The sequence below is a fragment of the Narcine bancroftii genome, chromosome 6 (genome assembly GCF_036971445.1).
Source record: "Narcine bancroftii isolate sNarBan1 chromosome 6, sNarBan1.hap1, whole genome shotgun sequence".
Lineage (NCBI taxonomy): Eukaryota > Metazoa > Chordata > Chondrichthyes > Torpediniformes > Narcinidae > Narcine > Narcine bancroftii.
Window position 1 is genome coordinate 202,550,929 of NC_091474.1, and position 17,815 is coordinate 202,568,743.

At 43.2% G+C, this 17,815-nt stretch overlaps 1 protein-coding gene across 4 annotated transcripts in view; it reads left to right on the forward strand.

Annotated features, from left to right (window-relative positions):
* The window catches only part of map7b (microtubule-associated protein 7b), a 138,957-nt gene that overhangs the window by 12,238 nt on the left and 108,904 nt on the right, over positions 1-17,815 (forward strand). Inside the window, exon 1 of one of the 4 annotated variants that reach the window (XM_069887228.1) lies at positions 10,876-11,017. The exons of the other annotated variants lie outside the window; for them this stretch is intronic. Within the exon in view, the coding sequence (XP_069743329.1) occupies positions 10,891-11,017 (127 nt within the window). The 5' untranslated portion in view covers positions 10,876-10,890. Of the gene's footprint in view, positions 1-10,875; positions 11,018-17,815 lie in introns of those variants that run through there. 4 annotated transcript variants of the gene reach the window in all.

A 17,815-nucleotide genomic window follows, 5' to 3' on the forward strand; every position in this document is an offset into this window, starting at 1 on the left:
GCCAGTGGAGAGCTCGCCATATAACACTATCTTGGGAAGGCGATGGTCCTCCATTCTGGAGACGTGACCCACCCAGTCTCCCAAAGTACTCCCTTAAGCTTAAGTATTGCTTTTACCCCAGTTCTTGGGTATTTAGACCAATGTCAGATCTACAGGATTCATGTCCATGATTGGTAGATCATAAGGGAATTGGTGTGCTTCTGTTACAATTTTTACTGTGCTGCCAACAGAGATTTGAGATTCTTTGTGCTTTGCCAGATGCTCCTCCACTACGAGTCATTGCGCACCTGCGATTCACACAATGTTACTTTTACTTGGAAGAAGGCTTTGAAAAATCTGACGTGTTTTCTTTGCCATTGTCTCTTTCAGTGAGGGAACTTTGAGTACCTAAAGTTTCTGAGTTTACTATTGAACTTGCAAACTACATAACTGGCTGAGTACTTAAAGCCACTACATGGCAAGAAAAGACCTTCCAGCACATATTCAGTGTCATTCCAGATCTTTTTATAGGGGCCAACCAAACAGAGATCAAGAGTGGATGTTTGGAATGTGTGTAGTCTGACTGTGTGGCATAAAGTCAACGAATAGCTGCAGTGAAGCAGTGGATGATTTCTTGACGTTATCTTAAGATCACTTGGGCTTACTGTTGACAAGTATTTAGGAATCCCCTGGATTAGAGGATTTTTTATTGCTCCTTGAAGCATCAATAATAATATGAACATATTAAACACTATATTGCTACTGGGGATGAGAGCTTATTTCATTTCTCTCATTTGTGCAGCAGCCAATTCTTTTCCCTATCCACATTGGTCTTCACTTTCATAGGTTTTAGCCAGCAAGAAAATCTGTAGATGCTATGGTCAACTGCAATGCCCAATCCAGCTAATAGACAAGTAAATTCATCACTAAAACCGAAGATGCCTTCTCATCAGTTCTTTTGGCTAATATTTAACCCACAGCTAGCAGCACTAATAAAGATCTAGTCATTGAAGCATTACTTTCTGTGCTGTAATTAAAGAGAAGTGATTCTATTTTAAAGTTCATTATGTCGCGTCCTTCCACCTATGCTTTTACCTCCTCCCGCTGACCAAGGATTCAAACATCCGTCCTAGTGAAGCCAATTCAGTGGGCTCCATTTGGTGCTTGATGCCATCTTTGAGTTGCCTGTCACTTTAATTCTCTTCTTTGGACTCTTGTACTATTCCAAAGAAACCCAGCATTAGGTCACAGGCTTGTCTTCAACCTTAACTCTATCCTTGCTGATAGATGCTGTCTGACATTTTGAATATCGACACATTTTTCAATTCCTTTGCCAAGAAACCATTAAACTGTTTGGGAAACTTGTATCGAGTTCTCTTAAATTTCAATTTCCAAACAAATGATCAAATCAATATAAACTGGATTGTCCTATTTTTTAAAAAAAACTGCAGTAATTTTGAATAATAAGTTTTAAAATTCTTTAAGACTACAAAATTTTGTTGATTTGAAGATTTGTCACAATTTTTTAAAAACTCTTTGGTAAAGTCTGCTGATTTCCTCCATGGGCAACAATATCTTGGAGGGAGCTTCAGACATTTCTAAATAAATATTTATTTGAAGTGAGCTCTTGGCTTTTAAGAGAGACAATTTTGCAGTGACTTTGGCCCTAAAATTGGATTATTTTTGTCTTTTGTAAAAAAAAAACTCTTGGAATTAAATACTAGATAGGGTTCATCAGGGTTGCTACATGACAAAATAGGCCAAAGTCCGCCTGGTTTCTTGGAGGAAAATTCTTGCCTGACAAACTTCCTGCAGTTTTTTTTCAGGAAACAACATGCAGGTGAGACAAAGGAGACGTAGTGGATGTGGTATATTTGGATTTTCAAAAGCCTTTTGATAAGATGCCGCACATGAGGCTGTTGAACAGGATGAAAGCCCGTAGAATTACAGGAAATATACGAACATGGTTAGATTATTAGATGATTGGCAGGAAATGGAGAGTGAGGATAAAGAAAACCTACTCTGGTTGGCTACTGGTTACCACTGGTGGTCCCTAGAGGTCAGTGTTGGGGCCACTTTTTGCATGGTATGTTAATGATTTGAATTGCTGAATAAATGGCTTTGAGGTCAAGTTTGCAAGTGGAGATTGGTGGAGGGGCAGTAAGTAATGAGGAACTGGAGAGCCTGCAGAAAGACTTGGATAGATGAGCAGAATGGGTAAAGAAGTGACAGAAGAAAGACTATGTTGGAAGGTGGATGAAAACAATAAAAGGGCAGGAAGAAAATTCAAAATATGGAGGTGCAATGGGACGAGAGTCCTCATGAAGGATGTGCTAAAGGTTAAACTCCAGGTTGAGTTGGTGGTGAAGAAGACAAATGCAAAGAGCAGGGATGTGATGTTGAGGCTTCACTTGGAGTACGGGATACATTTTTTGGATCTTTTTTAAGGAAGGATGTGCTGCCATTGGAGAGGTTTTGAGAGAAGATTCTCAAGAATGACTCCTGGAATGAATGGATTATTATAGGAGGAATGTTTTGACAGCTTTTGGACTGTACTCCTTGGAGTTCAGAAGAATAAGGAGAAACATTTCAAATATAGAAAGGCCTTGCCAGAGTTGATATGGCAAAGTTGTTTCCCCTGGTGGTGGAGTCTAGGACAAGAGGGTACAACATCAGGATGGAGGGGTGCTGTGGGATTTCTTGGGTCAGAGAGTGGTGAACCTCTGCCATGGGAGGCTGTGGAGGTCAGGTCGTTGGTTATATTTAAGGCAGAGATTGATAAGTAGCTGGATAGTCAGGGAATTGGTGGTTGTGGGGAGAAGACAGTGGAGTAGGGCTGAGTATGATGAAATGATGGAGCAGATGTGATTGGGCGAATGGCTTACTTCTGTGTCTGTATTTTCAAGTCAAGTCATCTGTTTGTGCAAGTACAACCCGGTCCTCCGTGAAAAACACATAGACACACAACCAAGCATAACACATGTGCAGACAAACAATGCACATGCAGGACCAGTAATCATGTATACAAAAAAATATATAAATATAGTTTTGCAAATATTCGAGTATCAAATGGTTAATGTGAGCAGTTTCTTTGGCTGTTCTTAATGCCCGTGGGAAGAAACTCTACTTTAGGCTGGGGCTGCTGGCTCTGATACTCCTGTATCACTTTCATGATGGGAGCAGCTAAAAGATGGTGTGCGTGGGGTGGAAGTGGTCCTCAAGGATTTTGTGCATCCTCTTCAGAAAATGATCCTGGATGTCATGGCAATGGGGAGGGAAGGCAGGCAGACTCAACTAAACCTCTCTGCCACTTATGTGGTCCTGTGGATTGACCTCCAATCCATTTCTTTGCAGCAACTGTACCACACTAATGCAGCTGGCCAGGCAACTCTTGCTGGAACTCCTGGAGAAGGTTGACATAATGGTGGCCGGTATCCTTGTCTGCTTTTTAGGAAAACATGACTATTGCACCTTCCTGTCACGTGAGGAGATGTGTGTCCATGATAGGTTAACTGAAATCCAAGCAGCTTGCTGGTCTCCACTACTGAGTTGTGTAGTGGAAGGTGGTGGTTCCTGGTTCCTGTCTTGTGGTCTTTTCTTTTGGTCTTTCAACACAAATTGTCACTGTTTAAATTTGCTGAGAGAATCTGTTGACTGACCTATTATCCTAACATCAATATTGGGGAAAGCACGGCCATCTGTAGTGAAGAATATAGTAATAGAACACTTTGGAAAGAATAATAGATGTAGATAGAATTTGCTATCTGCTTTGGTGCCAGCCTGGGAGTCCTCCTGGCAGATTTGTTCTTCGACCAGAGGCACCCTTGTACTTTTCAAGTGAATGTGGCAGCCCGCAATTGCAGAGGTTATGCCGGCACATTGCGTGGCAGCAGACGTGGACAGAGATCGCTAAAGTGACTCCCAGGACAATGAACTGGCGGGGGTAGAAGCTGGGGCAGTATCAGACCAACAGCCCTAAAATGGCATTGGTCAAGCTGCCCAGCTAACTCAGCAGAAACAGGCTGGGGAAGAAGGGCATTCGGCATAGATGTGTCCACCGGCTATTGTTATTCATATGGCTCACTCAGTCAATCAGCAAAAATGACAGGAACTTGAACAGTATAAAAGCAGCCTTTCCAGCCCTAATAAAGAGAGAGCTTAACCTGCCACACTATGTGTGTGTGTGTGTGTGGGTGTGTGTGTGGGTGTGTGTGTGGGTGTGTGTGTGGGTGTGTGTGTGGGTGGGTGTGTGGGTGGGTGGGTGGGTGGGTGTGTGGGGGTGGGTGTGTGGGGGTGGGTGTGTGGGGGTGTGTGTGTGTGTGTGTGTGTGGGGGTGTGTGTGTGTGTGTGTTGGAGTGCTAGTCCATAGTCCTTAAAAGTTGGCAGCACATGTAGATGAAGATGTCAAAGAAGCTATTAGGACATTGAATATAAAAGTTGGGGAAGCATGTGGAAACTGTATAAAACTTTTCACTTCGCCACAAGTTTGGTGGTCAAATTTGGATTGCTTTTTCTTGGACATTGGAGGCTGAAGGTTGACCTGAGAGAAAGAATGTAAAATAGATAAGCATAGACACATGAACAGGAATAGAGGGATTAGTTTGTAGATTAGTGTGTAGATTCATTTAGGTTGGCATCATGTTCAGTACCAACAAGGACTGAAAGGTTTGTTCCTGTCCTGAACTGCTTGATGTAAGAGGTACAATCAATAGGTTTTCAGGTTACAGAAAAACTGGTGGCTTAGTCAAGAACAAGGAAGGTTGTCTCAGTGAGGATCAGCTATAAAGGTGAGTGGAGCAATGGGAAATTGGAATTTAATCCTGACAAATGAGTCATCATGCATTTTGGGAGGACAAACAAGGGTAGGATGAACTCAGTAAATGGTAGAGCCATGGGGTTTTCAGAATCATGTCTATAGATCACTGCAAATTCCAGGAAACATGGATTATATGGTTGAAGAGGCCTGTGGGATGCTTGTTTGCATTGGGTGTGGCATAGAATGATTAAAATATTGATGAGACCACACCTGCAGTATTGTATGCATTTCTGGTCAACAATATTACAGGAGCCATGTCATTGTGCAGGAGACTTTGCAGAAGAGATTTGCCTGAACCCTGGTATTTTTGTTATAAGGAGAGACTGGCCACTGGCTTTGTTTTCCCTGGAGTGGATGATTCTGAAGGCTATCTGAAAGAGCTATATAAAATTAAGGGGATAAATAAAGTAGGTGATTAAAAATTACTTTCCCATAAGGAAAGGGTGTGTATTTAAGACATTGGTGTAGGTTTAGAAGCTTGAGAGGTGATCAGAGGGAAACTCTTTCCAAAGGATGATTTAGATTCTGGAATGCACTGCCTCATGAGGTGGTGACAGCTGATACACCTATGTGGTTTTTTTTCTCTAGTTGCTTGAGACTTGCTCTTATAATACCTAACTAATACACCTGCATTAAGAATAAACAGTTTAAAAGACAAAAATAGTAAACTGTACTTACACTGAACAAACTTCACTTGCATGAATATGTAAACCTTAAATCACTATTTTCAGTCACATTCTTTGAAAACATTTAATTGTCGCTGGATTTACTGGTTCCTCTCCCTCCATGGAGCCAAGGGAAAGAAGAACAATAGCATTATAGATAATTAACCCCCTCCCGCTCTCCCAGGTTTACAGATATAGCCTCTGTCCGGAGCAACTCTTAGTAAGCAGGGATAAGGAGACACTTTAAGAGAGTCAAGTGGCAAGTGGCAGCAAACAGCTCTTCATCCTGGGTGATGCTTTTTCACACAACTTTATTCATTAACAGCTGCTACGAGCAAAGCATGATCAAGGCACTCCGCTGGCTGAATATTTGCTCCCATCTTCACCAAAGGTTTATTTGTTACTTCAGAGAACATTTACTTTCACAATTTTAAACGTATATTTTTTACCAATTATTTCCATTTTTAAAATTTATTTTCCTTTTTTTTGCCAGTTGCTTGAATTACCCAGGGTTTTACTGTACTTAAATGCCAAGACTTGTAAGGGTATGGATCTAATTTGGGTAAATGGGATTAATGGAGATAGGTGCCATGAACATCATGGCCAAAGGGTCTGTGTCAGACCTACAGGTCTCCACAACTCCACTGTGTATAAGGTCCTACATGTGAATGTTCAACAAGGTCAGTTGCAGTTAATACACTGACGTAGAATGAGCATTGGGTATCAGGCAGAAAACCGAGTGGGAATAAACTGACCTGGTTAGATTTTGATCTGTGGGATATCTTTTGGAGCATCTAGATTAGCAGCTTGGGTCAGTGTTAAATTCTGAAGTTTGTTGAAACAAAACTGAGTAGATTTATGAGGAGGAATGGCAAGGGTACTTCATGCGAAATTGAGAAGCCAAGACCTGGAATTTAGAAGAATTAGAGGAGATCTCGAAGCTTGTAAAATTCTTCCAAGGCTCAACAGGTTTGATGCAGGAAGTATATTTTCTCTGTTATGGAACTGCAGTTTAGAATGAGGGATAAGTCATATGGACCTGAGATAAAGGGAAATTTCTTCATGCAGCAAATGGTGAATCTTTATATCTTTACATGGTAGAATTGTGAAGGACAGTCATCGTTTGTTCAAAAGGGTATCAAGGGATATGGGCAGCAAAATGGCATTGAGGTACAAGATCGCTCATCATCTTAATTGTAGAGCAAGTTTGAAGGATTACTTTGTTGTTATGGTGGATTATTTGTTTTATTAGCAAATTCCATGTTTTAATGCATTTAATATAAAAGTCTTAATGTGGATGGTTTTCCTTCCTTGACAGAACTTTCAAAATTGATAACAATGAAGCAATTCTTCACAAAATTTTTATAAATAAAGGAATTGTTTGAATCAATGTGTAAATTCTCTGAAAATGGTTGAAAAATTCCTGGAGAGTACTCAGAGGGACAGGATAGGCTGATAGGGATATAATTAGTGGCCATTACAGAAACATGGTTGCAGTATGATTGGTAACTTGCTATCCAAGGGTATCACGTAATGCAGAAGGGATCAGCAGGAAGTTAAGGGAGATGGTTAATTAATTAAGGAAGGGATTAGGCTAATAGTGAAAAACGATATCTGATCTGATGATCAGATTGTTTAATCCATCTGGATGCAAATTAAGAATAGTAAAGGGAAAAGAAACATCAGGTGGTAGATAACTAGAGGCCACCAAATAGCATTATAGTGACAAAGCAATAAACTAAGAAATATCTGATGCATGTAAGCATAGAAAAACAGTTGTTATGGTGAATTTAACTTTCATTGGGCGAATTAGGTGGGTCAAGGCAATCTTTTCGAGGACTTCAATGAATGCATCTGTGATAATTTTCTTCAGCACCATGTTACTGAACCTACAAAGGAACATGCCATTAGATCTGGTTCAGAGCATTGAGACAGGTAAAATTAAACATCACTTAGTTGGGATCCTCTTGTAAAGAGTAATTGCAGATAGATTGAATTTTCCACACAAATAGAGGGTGCAATAAATTGATCTAAAACTAGTTTATTATGTTTAAACTAGGGAAACTACAATGAAATGAGTTGGCTAGACTGGGAATATAAACTATATGATGAGGCGCTTGAGGACTTTCAGAGATTTTCAGTGCTCCACAAAAATCTATTCCAGTTAAAAGTAAGGACGGCAAGGGTGGGGAGAGCCAGCCTTGGAAATAAAGAAAGGCATCAAACTTAAAATCATGCATAAAAGTTGCCAAAGGTAATGGGTAAGTGGAAGATTTGGAAAACTATAAAACAAAACAACAAAAAACCACTAAGCAAGCTATAAAGAAAGAGATTATGAAAGTAAACCAGCACCAAAGGTAAAAACATCAATGTTTTCATAATTGTGTAAAGCAGAAAAGGGTGGCTAAAAATAGGGCAATTGGACAATGAGAAGAGGCAGTTCTTATTTGGAATGTGGGATTTTGAATTACTATTTTGTCAATCTTTACATTGGAGGACACTTAGGATAGTCTAACATACAAAGAAAAATGTTATGGGCCCAATGGGAGGTGAGGACCTCAATAGAATTGTTATCCCTAATGAGGTAGTGTTGTGCAAGCCAGTGGATCTAAAGGTAGCCAAGTCCTTGGTCATGATGGAATGCATCATAGGATGTTGAAAGAAAATGGCAGAAGTTAGAGGTGTTTGTAATAATTTACAGGTAGTCCTTGACCTACAACCATAATGGGAACTGAAGATTCGGTTGTATCTCAGGTTGGACACGTCAGAATTGTACCGCCCCCTCCCCCCCCCCCCCGCCCGACCTGCGCAAAGTACAGAAGTCTTGAAACAAACTTTTTAATTAAATTTTTTTTTCATCGAAATTTGACAATAACAACTTAAAGCTTCCTGAATTTGTCATTCAACCTTGGCAAATCTTTCCACATTCTGGTCCATGCTTGTTAGTTGGCATTCTGCGGCTGGGCACAGCCATCATGATTCCTGTGCACATACGCAAGCTTTTGGTGGGTTTGTGTATTGGAGTTCGGTTGGCACATGCGTGAGAGTTAAGCACACTGACAATAGTGAAATCGCATCCTTAACTCGCACATGCACCAACTGCACTGCAGTACGCGAACCCACCGCACACATGCCTACCAAAGACTTGAACATTCACATAGGAATCAAGATGGCTACGCCCTGCCCCAGGACTCCAGAATGCTGATTCTTCCATGCCCTGTATCCCTGTTATAGTTTGTGAAATGCAATGTAAACTGCATAAATTTTATATATTTTTTAATTGTCATATGTGCGAATGTGCCTAAGTCGCATAGGTCGTAAGTTGGGGACTACCTGTATCTAAATTCTCTGAACAGCTTCTACCTGACTGGAAGATGCCAAATGCCATGCCACCTTTATTTTAAAAAGTGGGTGTGGGCAAAAGGCCTGTTAGCTTCACATTTATAGTTTGGAAATGCTTAAAGTTATCATGAAGGAAGAAATGGAGATGTCTGGATAGAAATTGTTCCATCAGGCAGATACAGCATGGATTCAAGTCAAGTTTATTGATTGTACAATTACAACACGACACAACAGTGTTGTCCAGTCCTCAGTGCAAAACATTCAGACACGCAACCGGACATAACATGCATACAGACAAATAATACATATGAAGGACAAATATTTTATCTAGAAAAATAACTACCAGTAAACAAATATTGTTTTGTACAGTCTTGGATGGTTACTGTCAGCAGTTTCTTTGGTCGTTCATCATTCTCACTGCCTGCGGGAAGAAACTGTTCCTCATCCTGGTGGTGCTGGTTCTGATACTCCTATATCTCTACCCTGACAGGAGCTGCTGAAAGATGCTGTGTGCAGAGTGGAAGGGGTCCTCAATATTTCTGCATCCTTTTTCAGTCAACAATCCTGGAAGATCACGTCAACAGGGTTGGTGGGGAGAGGGAGAGAGACTCCAATGATTTTCTACCACTACTTTGGTCCTATGGCTTAACCTCTGATCCATTTCTCTGCAGCAACCATACCACACTGTGATATAAACAGCCAGAATGCTCTCGATAGAGCTCCTACAGAAGATTGACATAATGGTGACCGGTAGCCTTTCCCACTTCACTTCAGTCTTATCAGGACGTGTAATTGTTGTTTCTTTTTCCTGACAAGTGAGGAGATGTTGAGTGCCCATGATAGGTCACACCAAAGAATTTGGTGCTCTCCACTCTCTATTATGGGAGCCCAAGGTCCCTGCTCCTGCCCGGGAGCCTGAAGCCACTTCTTCAACGTGGATGGCACCTCACCTGATATTGAGAATGGAGTCGCTGTCTCTGACTCCAGCTGCAGCTGACGCTGAAGACTTGGACCCAGCTCCATTTGGCATCTTCCTGGCCAGAAGCAAAGAACTTGGCTTGTTTTAATTGTTTTTGTAATCAAACTGGAGCCAACAGAGCTTCAGAGCCCACGTAGGCAAGTCAGGTGTTGAAATTTTTCCACACTTGTGATGTCATGTTTGTGCTTTAAAAAAAAAATCAATTTTTGGATCTGTGGATAACCTGTACAACAATTTTGGGCAAGCAATATAATTTGTCACAGAGCAAAGGCTTTAACCAAACCTAGTTGTCATATAAGCCTTGTACATCATATATTTAAGCATTTTCTTAAGGAAAAATTGGAAAAAAGAAATTTGAATTCCATAGTCTTCAGAATATCCAAAAGTTAATTGCAAGGGTATTTCATTTACTTTGGTCTTAGTTGAAATGAACAGTGTTGTTGATGACTTGTTTTTTTTAAAGTAGTTGTGGTCTTGTGTAGGTTGCAAATTTCACATGCTGAGCAGCTTGTTTGACTGTGATGTCTTGAACCTTTTAGAATTCTGCCTCTGTCTAGCAGTCAGCTGTTTATGCAGGCATTATCCATCCTATGACAGCATGGCTGAGAGGAAGGGCAATGGTGTTAATTCAATAGTGGTTATTTGTGAATCAACTGAACACTTAAAATGATGCAGCAGCATTCTGGCATACTGTGATAACCAGCTGATGAGACATATATAGTCTCTCTGCATTTTGTTTATGTCACTGTTGTTGTGGCAACTGTTTTAATAGGTGTGTTCTTTATTTTCTTCTGCATCATTTTTTCCTCTGGCAGCTTAAGTGCTTTACAGGAAGGAGAAAGGCATGCACCAGGATCCAATTGTGAGCATTTGCTGCGGGTCAAAGTCTGGAAGGGTAACCTGCTAAAGCAGTATTTAATTGGACATAGAAGATGGGAAGCTGTGGGACCCAAAAGCTACACTAATTGGTATTTTCAGCTATCATCATTCATGCAGAAGAAATCTATTCTGTGTACAGATGAATGGAGCGGGTTCTCTTTTAAGTCTAATTTGCTAGGCTGCTGGGTCAGTGGCTGTAGTGGTTCAGTGGCAAAGACAGTCATAACAACATGCCAGGCAGAACCACTGTCGGCAAACAGAGGTTGAAAAAGGCTAAAGCAAAGTCAAAGCTGCATAGTTTATTCACGATTGATGAAGAAGATGAACTCTACAGAACTAAAAATTCCAGAACAGAAGGTATGTACCAAATTAGACTTCTGCAAACTATGATTTGAGGGCTGATGTAATCTCTGTTTGATATATTACCGTTGCAAATAATGGTAGCTATAGTTTACATTGTAATGGTTCTCTCCTGAACTGAGGATTATTTTAATATGCAAATATTATTTTTAATCCTAGTGAGAAGGTATTGCACAGCCTAAGATGTAATGATCCCCATATATTTTCTATACTGTAATTTTGTATGTTTTTTTTAGATAATGGTTGTAATATGCTGAGTAATTATGAAAGTATATTTTAAAAGACCATTCACTCCAGTAAGATCCTCCCATTCAGAATCTGATGATTAGCCTTGAACGATTGTTTATCCTCTGCACCAGTGCCCTTCAGTGATAGCTCTGACAGTGTGATAGATTTGCACAATATAATTGATGCTTTGGTCATCGCAGAGCTACAAATTACAACATACTATTGTTTTTGCTGAGACTTGAAACTGCATTTGAATAGTGCCTGGGAATACTTCATATTTATTTGACCTTCATTCACTTCCAGTGATGAAATGTGCTGTATTATTTTACTGGGTCACTTACCTTCATTTATCAAAGCTTTCAATTCTCTGCATCAGTGGTGTTCAAACTTTTTCTTTCCACTCACATACCACTTTAAGCAATCCTCTACTAAACACAGAGCACCTATGGCCGAGGAATTACTTAAAATGGTATGTGAGTGGAAAGAAAAAAGTTTGAAAACCACTGCTCGACATAGAAATATTTTGTTGGAGAGAAAACTTAATGAAGTATTTTTTAACTGCAAAATAATAAACAAATTGCTTAACCAAATAATTCCAGCTGTATCATTCAGGCATATTTGCCATGGATTAAGCATGCCACTTAATTTGAAATATTTTCTACTCCAGATTAGAGGTTTTGGACCCTCAGTGTAGTCATTGGTTTGATTTGTTAATCTATTCATTCAAATTATAATAGCAATTAATCAGTTGACTTTGTAAACGTCATGACTATAGTTCAGATTCAAAATGTCTGACATATCACAACTTAAATTTTTCAAATTCAGGTGTTACATTAGAAGCTTTATCATTTGCTCAATATTAAAAATTGAGGTTTCTTCAGAATGCTGTCCTAAAGAATTTTACATAATCTCAAGTTTGATATCTGCTTCCTATTGAATTAAATTGCAAAACTAGATTTAAAAAAAAAATCCAGTGTATGGGTATTTAAAGTTGAGTATTTATAGTTTTTAAAGTGCTATGGTAAGTATTATGTGGTTTCTATAGCCCCTTTTATACAGCCACTTCAAGGTGGGAATATTACATCTTTATTGTGCCATGCCTTCCATGTAAAAGGTATGAAGACGGAATAGTGGTGGGGGGGTCATTGCAGTCCCACCTTTAAGATGGCAGTGGAGGTAGTCACAGCACTGAATCAACATCTATGTGAAAAGAGCGAGCCAGGACAAGGACGGAAAAGATGTGTATGTTATACATCACACTTGATGCTGCAAATTCCGCCTCTTTTGCTCTTGGAATGCTGGCTTGCTGTGTAAAATTACACACTGGCCCAGTATTATGCTGGCATTGTTTGGTTCAGTGTATACAAGCAAGGCCATCTTAACGATGGGTCGTCTGTATGGTGTATTGCGGAATCTCTGTGTAAAAAGGGCTTATGTAATGGCTTTTATTTGATTTTGTGATGCAGTTGTTGTTGGACCAGTGTGTGAAAGGGTTATGATTTATTGAATCAAATTGATGTTGTGAAACTTGGCAACTTTGAAGAACATCTTGGAAAGACTTAACAGACCTGAAGAACTTTAAACAAGAATGGGCAGTAGATTTATTCATTTGCAGACATTTTAGTTGTATAGAAACATTGAACATGACAGCACAGAAACTGGCCCTTCTAGTCTTTACCAAACTATTTTCCTGCCTTGTCCCACTGACCTACATCTTGACTATAACCCTCCTTTCCCCTACAATCCATGTACCTGGTCAGATTTTTCTTAAATGTCAACATTGAGCTTGCATTTACCAAGACACCTGGCAACTTGTTCCACACTCCCAACACACTCAGTGTGAAGATGTTGCCCTGAATGTGCTCTTTAACCTTTTCATCCTTAACCCATGCCCTCGTTTTTTTTATGTCATCTAACCTCAGTGGAATATCCTGTTTCCATTTACTCTATACCCATCATAATTTTGTATACCTCTATCAAATCTCCTCTCATTCTTTGTGCAGGGAATAAAATCCTAATCTGTTTAATCTTTCCCTATAAATCTCCTCTGCACTCTTTCTATCTTAACTACCTTTCCTTTAGTTAGGTGACCAAAATTGCACACAGTACTCCAAATGTGGCCTCATCAATGTTTTGTACAACTTACCATGTGGCGGCACACTCTCTCATGGCAAACCGTCCTTGGGAAAATGACGCCGTCAGGGGTTCTTCCTGACTCAAACCTCCTGCTCAGCGTGCGCCTTGGGTAGCAATTATGACATCACCACACACATGGTGACTGAGCCAGCGCTGCCCTTTAAAGAGACGTATGCTAAATTCAAATAAAACAGTTGTTAATGACCCTCTAAGTGATGGCTGTGCTTTCTTCAGCTGCACATAGCGCCACATTGGTGACCCCGACGAGCCCAGACGTATTTCTGGTGTCCGCGACATGGATTCGGCTGAGGTTAATGCTGTGGCAATCAAGCTTCCCCCCCCCCCCCCCCACCTTCTGGACCTATTGCCCGTGGATATGGTCTGGGCAGGCAGAAGCGCAATTCCACCTCAGAAGCATCTCAACAGACGTCACGATGTTCTACCACGTCATGAACAGCCAGGGTGGACAACCTCATCCATCATCCTTTTGCGACCAGGAACCATCCGCCCCCAAGCATAAGCCAGAGGAGAGCCATTCCACCTGGTCCTTTTATCACCAGCGCTGGGGAGCGCAAGCCCATAAGTGCCGCCAGCCCTGAAGCTTCCAGAGAAACGACCAGGCCAGCCGCTGTTGACGGCTGCAATGGCTGGCCACGTGAAAGCCTTCTTCATGTTACCGATAAATCCACCGGTGGCATTTCCTGGTGGACATGACCTGAGTGTCATACACCCCCACAGCGCTAGAGACTCGCATACGATCTCCCTATCCAACCCTGCGGGCAGCCAATGATTCCACCATCAAGACCTACGGCACCCGCAGGGCGCACATCCAGATCGGCAAAGAAAAATTCCACTGGAGGTTCATGTTGGCCTCAGTGGGCGCGCTGTTGGGGGCCGACTTCCTGAGGGCTCACGGCTTGCTGGTCGATATGAAGGGCAAGAGGCTGGTCAAAGTCTGCACATTCCACTCCGTACACTAAGGACACCACGGATGCCTACAAATTCAAGATCGGTGCTGCCAGGGATGAGCACTCAATATACTCCACGAGTTCCCCGCCATCTTGGAGCCATGCTTCAACGCTGCCTTGTCCCAGCATGGAGTGTTCCACCATATAGCCATGCAAGGCCCCCCAATGCACATCAAACCCAGAAGGCTGCCACTCAAAGCGACCACAGGCGAAGGAGGAATTTTCAAGGCTGCAAGAATTAGGGATTGTCCAGCATTCGGACAGTGCCTAGGCATCACCGCTCCACATGGTCCCCAAATTGTCTAGGAGCTGGAGACCCTGCGGAGACTACTGACTGCTGAATGATGCAACAACCCCCGACAGGGACCCAGTCCCTCACATATAAGACTTGTTGGCCAATCTCCACAGCACGCGTCTTTTTCAAAGTCAACCTAGTGCTGGGATATCACCAGATCCCAGTGCACCCCGATGACATGGGAAAGACTGCGATTATCACCCCGTTCAGCCTTTTCGAATTCCTCCGGATGCCCTTCGGGTTAAAGAATGCAGCCCAGACGTTCCAGCGCCTCATGGACGCAGTGGGTAGGGATTTGGACTTTGTGTTCATCTACCTAGATGGTATCCTCATCACCAGTCACAACCGCGAAGAACACAAGGCCTATCTCTGCACCCTATTTTCCTGGCTGGCAGACTTCGGCCTCACGGACAACGCGGCCAAATGCCAGTTCGGCAAGCAGTCGCTGCAGTTCATGGGGCTCACAATCTTGGCGGCTGGGGCTGCTCCAGCACCGGAGAAGGTGGCGGCCGTCCAACATTTCCCCAAACCTTCCACCCTGAAAGGCTTGCAGGAGTTCATGGGGATGGTGAACTTTTACCATCGGTTCATCCCCGGCGCCGCCCGTACCATGCGTCCACTGTTCGCACTGATTGCCATGAAGGAAAAGACTTTATCCTAGTTGGAAGAGGCGGACAAGGGTTTTATGGCAATGAAGGAAGCCCTCACCAGTACGACGCTGCTGGTGCACCCATGCCTGGAGGCACACACGGCGGTCGGGGGAGTTCTGAAGCAATGGCTTAATGGATAATGGCACCTGCTGGCCTTTTTCAGTAAGCAGCTGTGCCCGACAGAGTTCGATCGGGAGCTCCTGGCGCTGTACTTGGCCATCTGCCATTTCCGTTATTTCCTGGAGGCCAGACCCTTCACGGTCTTCAAAGACCACAAGCCCCTCACCCAGTCACTTGCAATTGCCAAGGACATGTGGTCAGCCAGGCAACAGCACCACCTCTCTTGCGTGTCAGTTCACCACCGACATCCGGCACAGGGCAGGCAAGGACAATGTCGTAGCCGATGCACTCTCGCGCCCGTCCATCAACACTCTCTCACCCGGCCTTGATTATACGTAGCTAGCCCAGGCCCAGCAGCACAACGCAGAGACACAAGCCCTCTGGACTGCCAACTCGAGCCTTGACCTCAAGGCATCCAGTTGCCCAACAACTCGGACACGCTGCTCTGCGACATCTCCACCGGTCCACCACATCCGGTAGTCCCACCATGGTGGAGGGCGAAAGACTTTAGCCTAGTCCATGACCTTGCTCACCCCTTGGTGAAGATGACCGTGCAGATAGTTGCGGAGCAGTTCATGTGGCACGGGTTCAAGAAGGAGGTGGTGGAGTTGGCTAGGAATTGCACCAGGTGCCAGGCCTCCAAGGTCCACTGGCAAACACAGGCCCCAATCCGACACTTCAACTCGTCGGCACAGAGGTTCCAGCACATCCATGTTGATGCCAGAGAGGAGCGCTACCTCCTTACGGTGGTGGACTGAGCTATGAGATGATCCGAGGCCATCCTGATCAGAGAAGCTTCTGCAGAGACGTGTGCTAGGACCCTGCTCAGAGAGTGGATCGCCCGATTCGGGGTTCCGGCGCATGTCATCAGCGACAGGGGTGCCCAATTTACCTCCGGACTTTGGGCCCAGCCAGCAAGACTCTTGGGGGTTAAACACCATCACACTACGGCCTATCACCCGCAATCCAATGGTTTCATCGGCACCTAAAGTCCGCGCTCATGGCCTGACTTATCGGCTCGGACTGTGCAGACGAACTGCCCTGGGTCCTCCTTGGGATCAGGACTGCACCCAAGGAGGACCTGCAAGCCTTGTCGGCAGAACTGGTATACAGCGCACCACTCTCCCTGCCTGGTGAGTTCTTTGGCCCAGAACCCGACACTGCACCAGAGGACATGAACCTGCTGGCGGATCTCCGCAGAAAACTTGCCGCCCTGGCCCCTTCACCCCCATCACGCCACGGCACCTGGCCGTCCCAACACCCCAAGGAACTAGACTCGGCACAGTTTGTATTCGTCTGGAGAAGACCACAGACGCCAGCGTTACAGCGCCCGTACGAAGGTCTGTATAAAGTCCTCCGGCGATCCGGTGGAACTTTCACTTTAGACCTGGGGGTGGGTGGGAGGAAGAGGAACTTTTTACAGTGGACCGCCTGAAGGCAGCCCATTTGGACTTATCGCAGCCGGTACAGACGGCCGTGCCTAAGCGCCCAAGCGATGGGACGCGTAGCTGGTTCTGGGGTGGGGTGAGGGGTTTGTGTGGTGGCGCACTCTCTCATGGCGAACTGGCCCTGCGTGTAACGCCATGTGGCAGGGCAGCCATGGGAAGATGGCGCCGTCAGGGGTTCTTCCTGACTCAAACCTCCCGTTCAGCGCGCGCCTTGAGCTGCGATGATGATGTCACCACGCATGTGGTGACTGAGCCAGCACCGCCCTTAAAGGGGCCCATGCTAAATTCAAATAAACAGTCGTTAAACGACCCTCAATGTGGTGGCTGCGCATAGCACCACAACATTACAACTCCTATTCTCAATGATTTGAATTATGAAAACTAATGTGCCAAAAGCTCTCTTTACAACCCTACTTACCTGATCTCCATAACTATATGTTATGGGGAAGTGAGCAATAATGCTTGATAGTTTGACTTTGAAGATGGGAGAGTTTCTTTTTAAATTCACATTGATTTCTGACCATGTTGTTGTTTACGACACATTTCATTTTTTTCATTGTTTGACTTGCAAAACAGGATCATATTGAGCAGGTGTTTCCTGCAGGGCAACGTTTGAAAAGACTGGGATCTATAACATGAGGTGCATTCTTCACATTTGTATCTTTGGTTAGGAAAGAAAATTTCTAGTGCATGATGTAACAATGCTTTAGGTCCTTAAAAACTTTAAAGGCAAAAGTGTTCTTTGTTAAAATCTGCGGGAATGAACATTTCTGCCACCATGATATTAGCCATGTAAGATGAAACTCATACCATGACTTTTTAGCTAAATTATTATGGTTTTTACACAGCTCCTGCGGTCATGGGAAATTTTCTCAAATTTGTGTGTAAAAAGTTTGGAGTGGAAATGAGCGACTCATTCCTATTTCAGAATTTTTCCTGTGGCAGCCCTA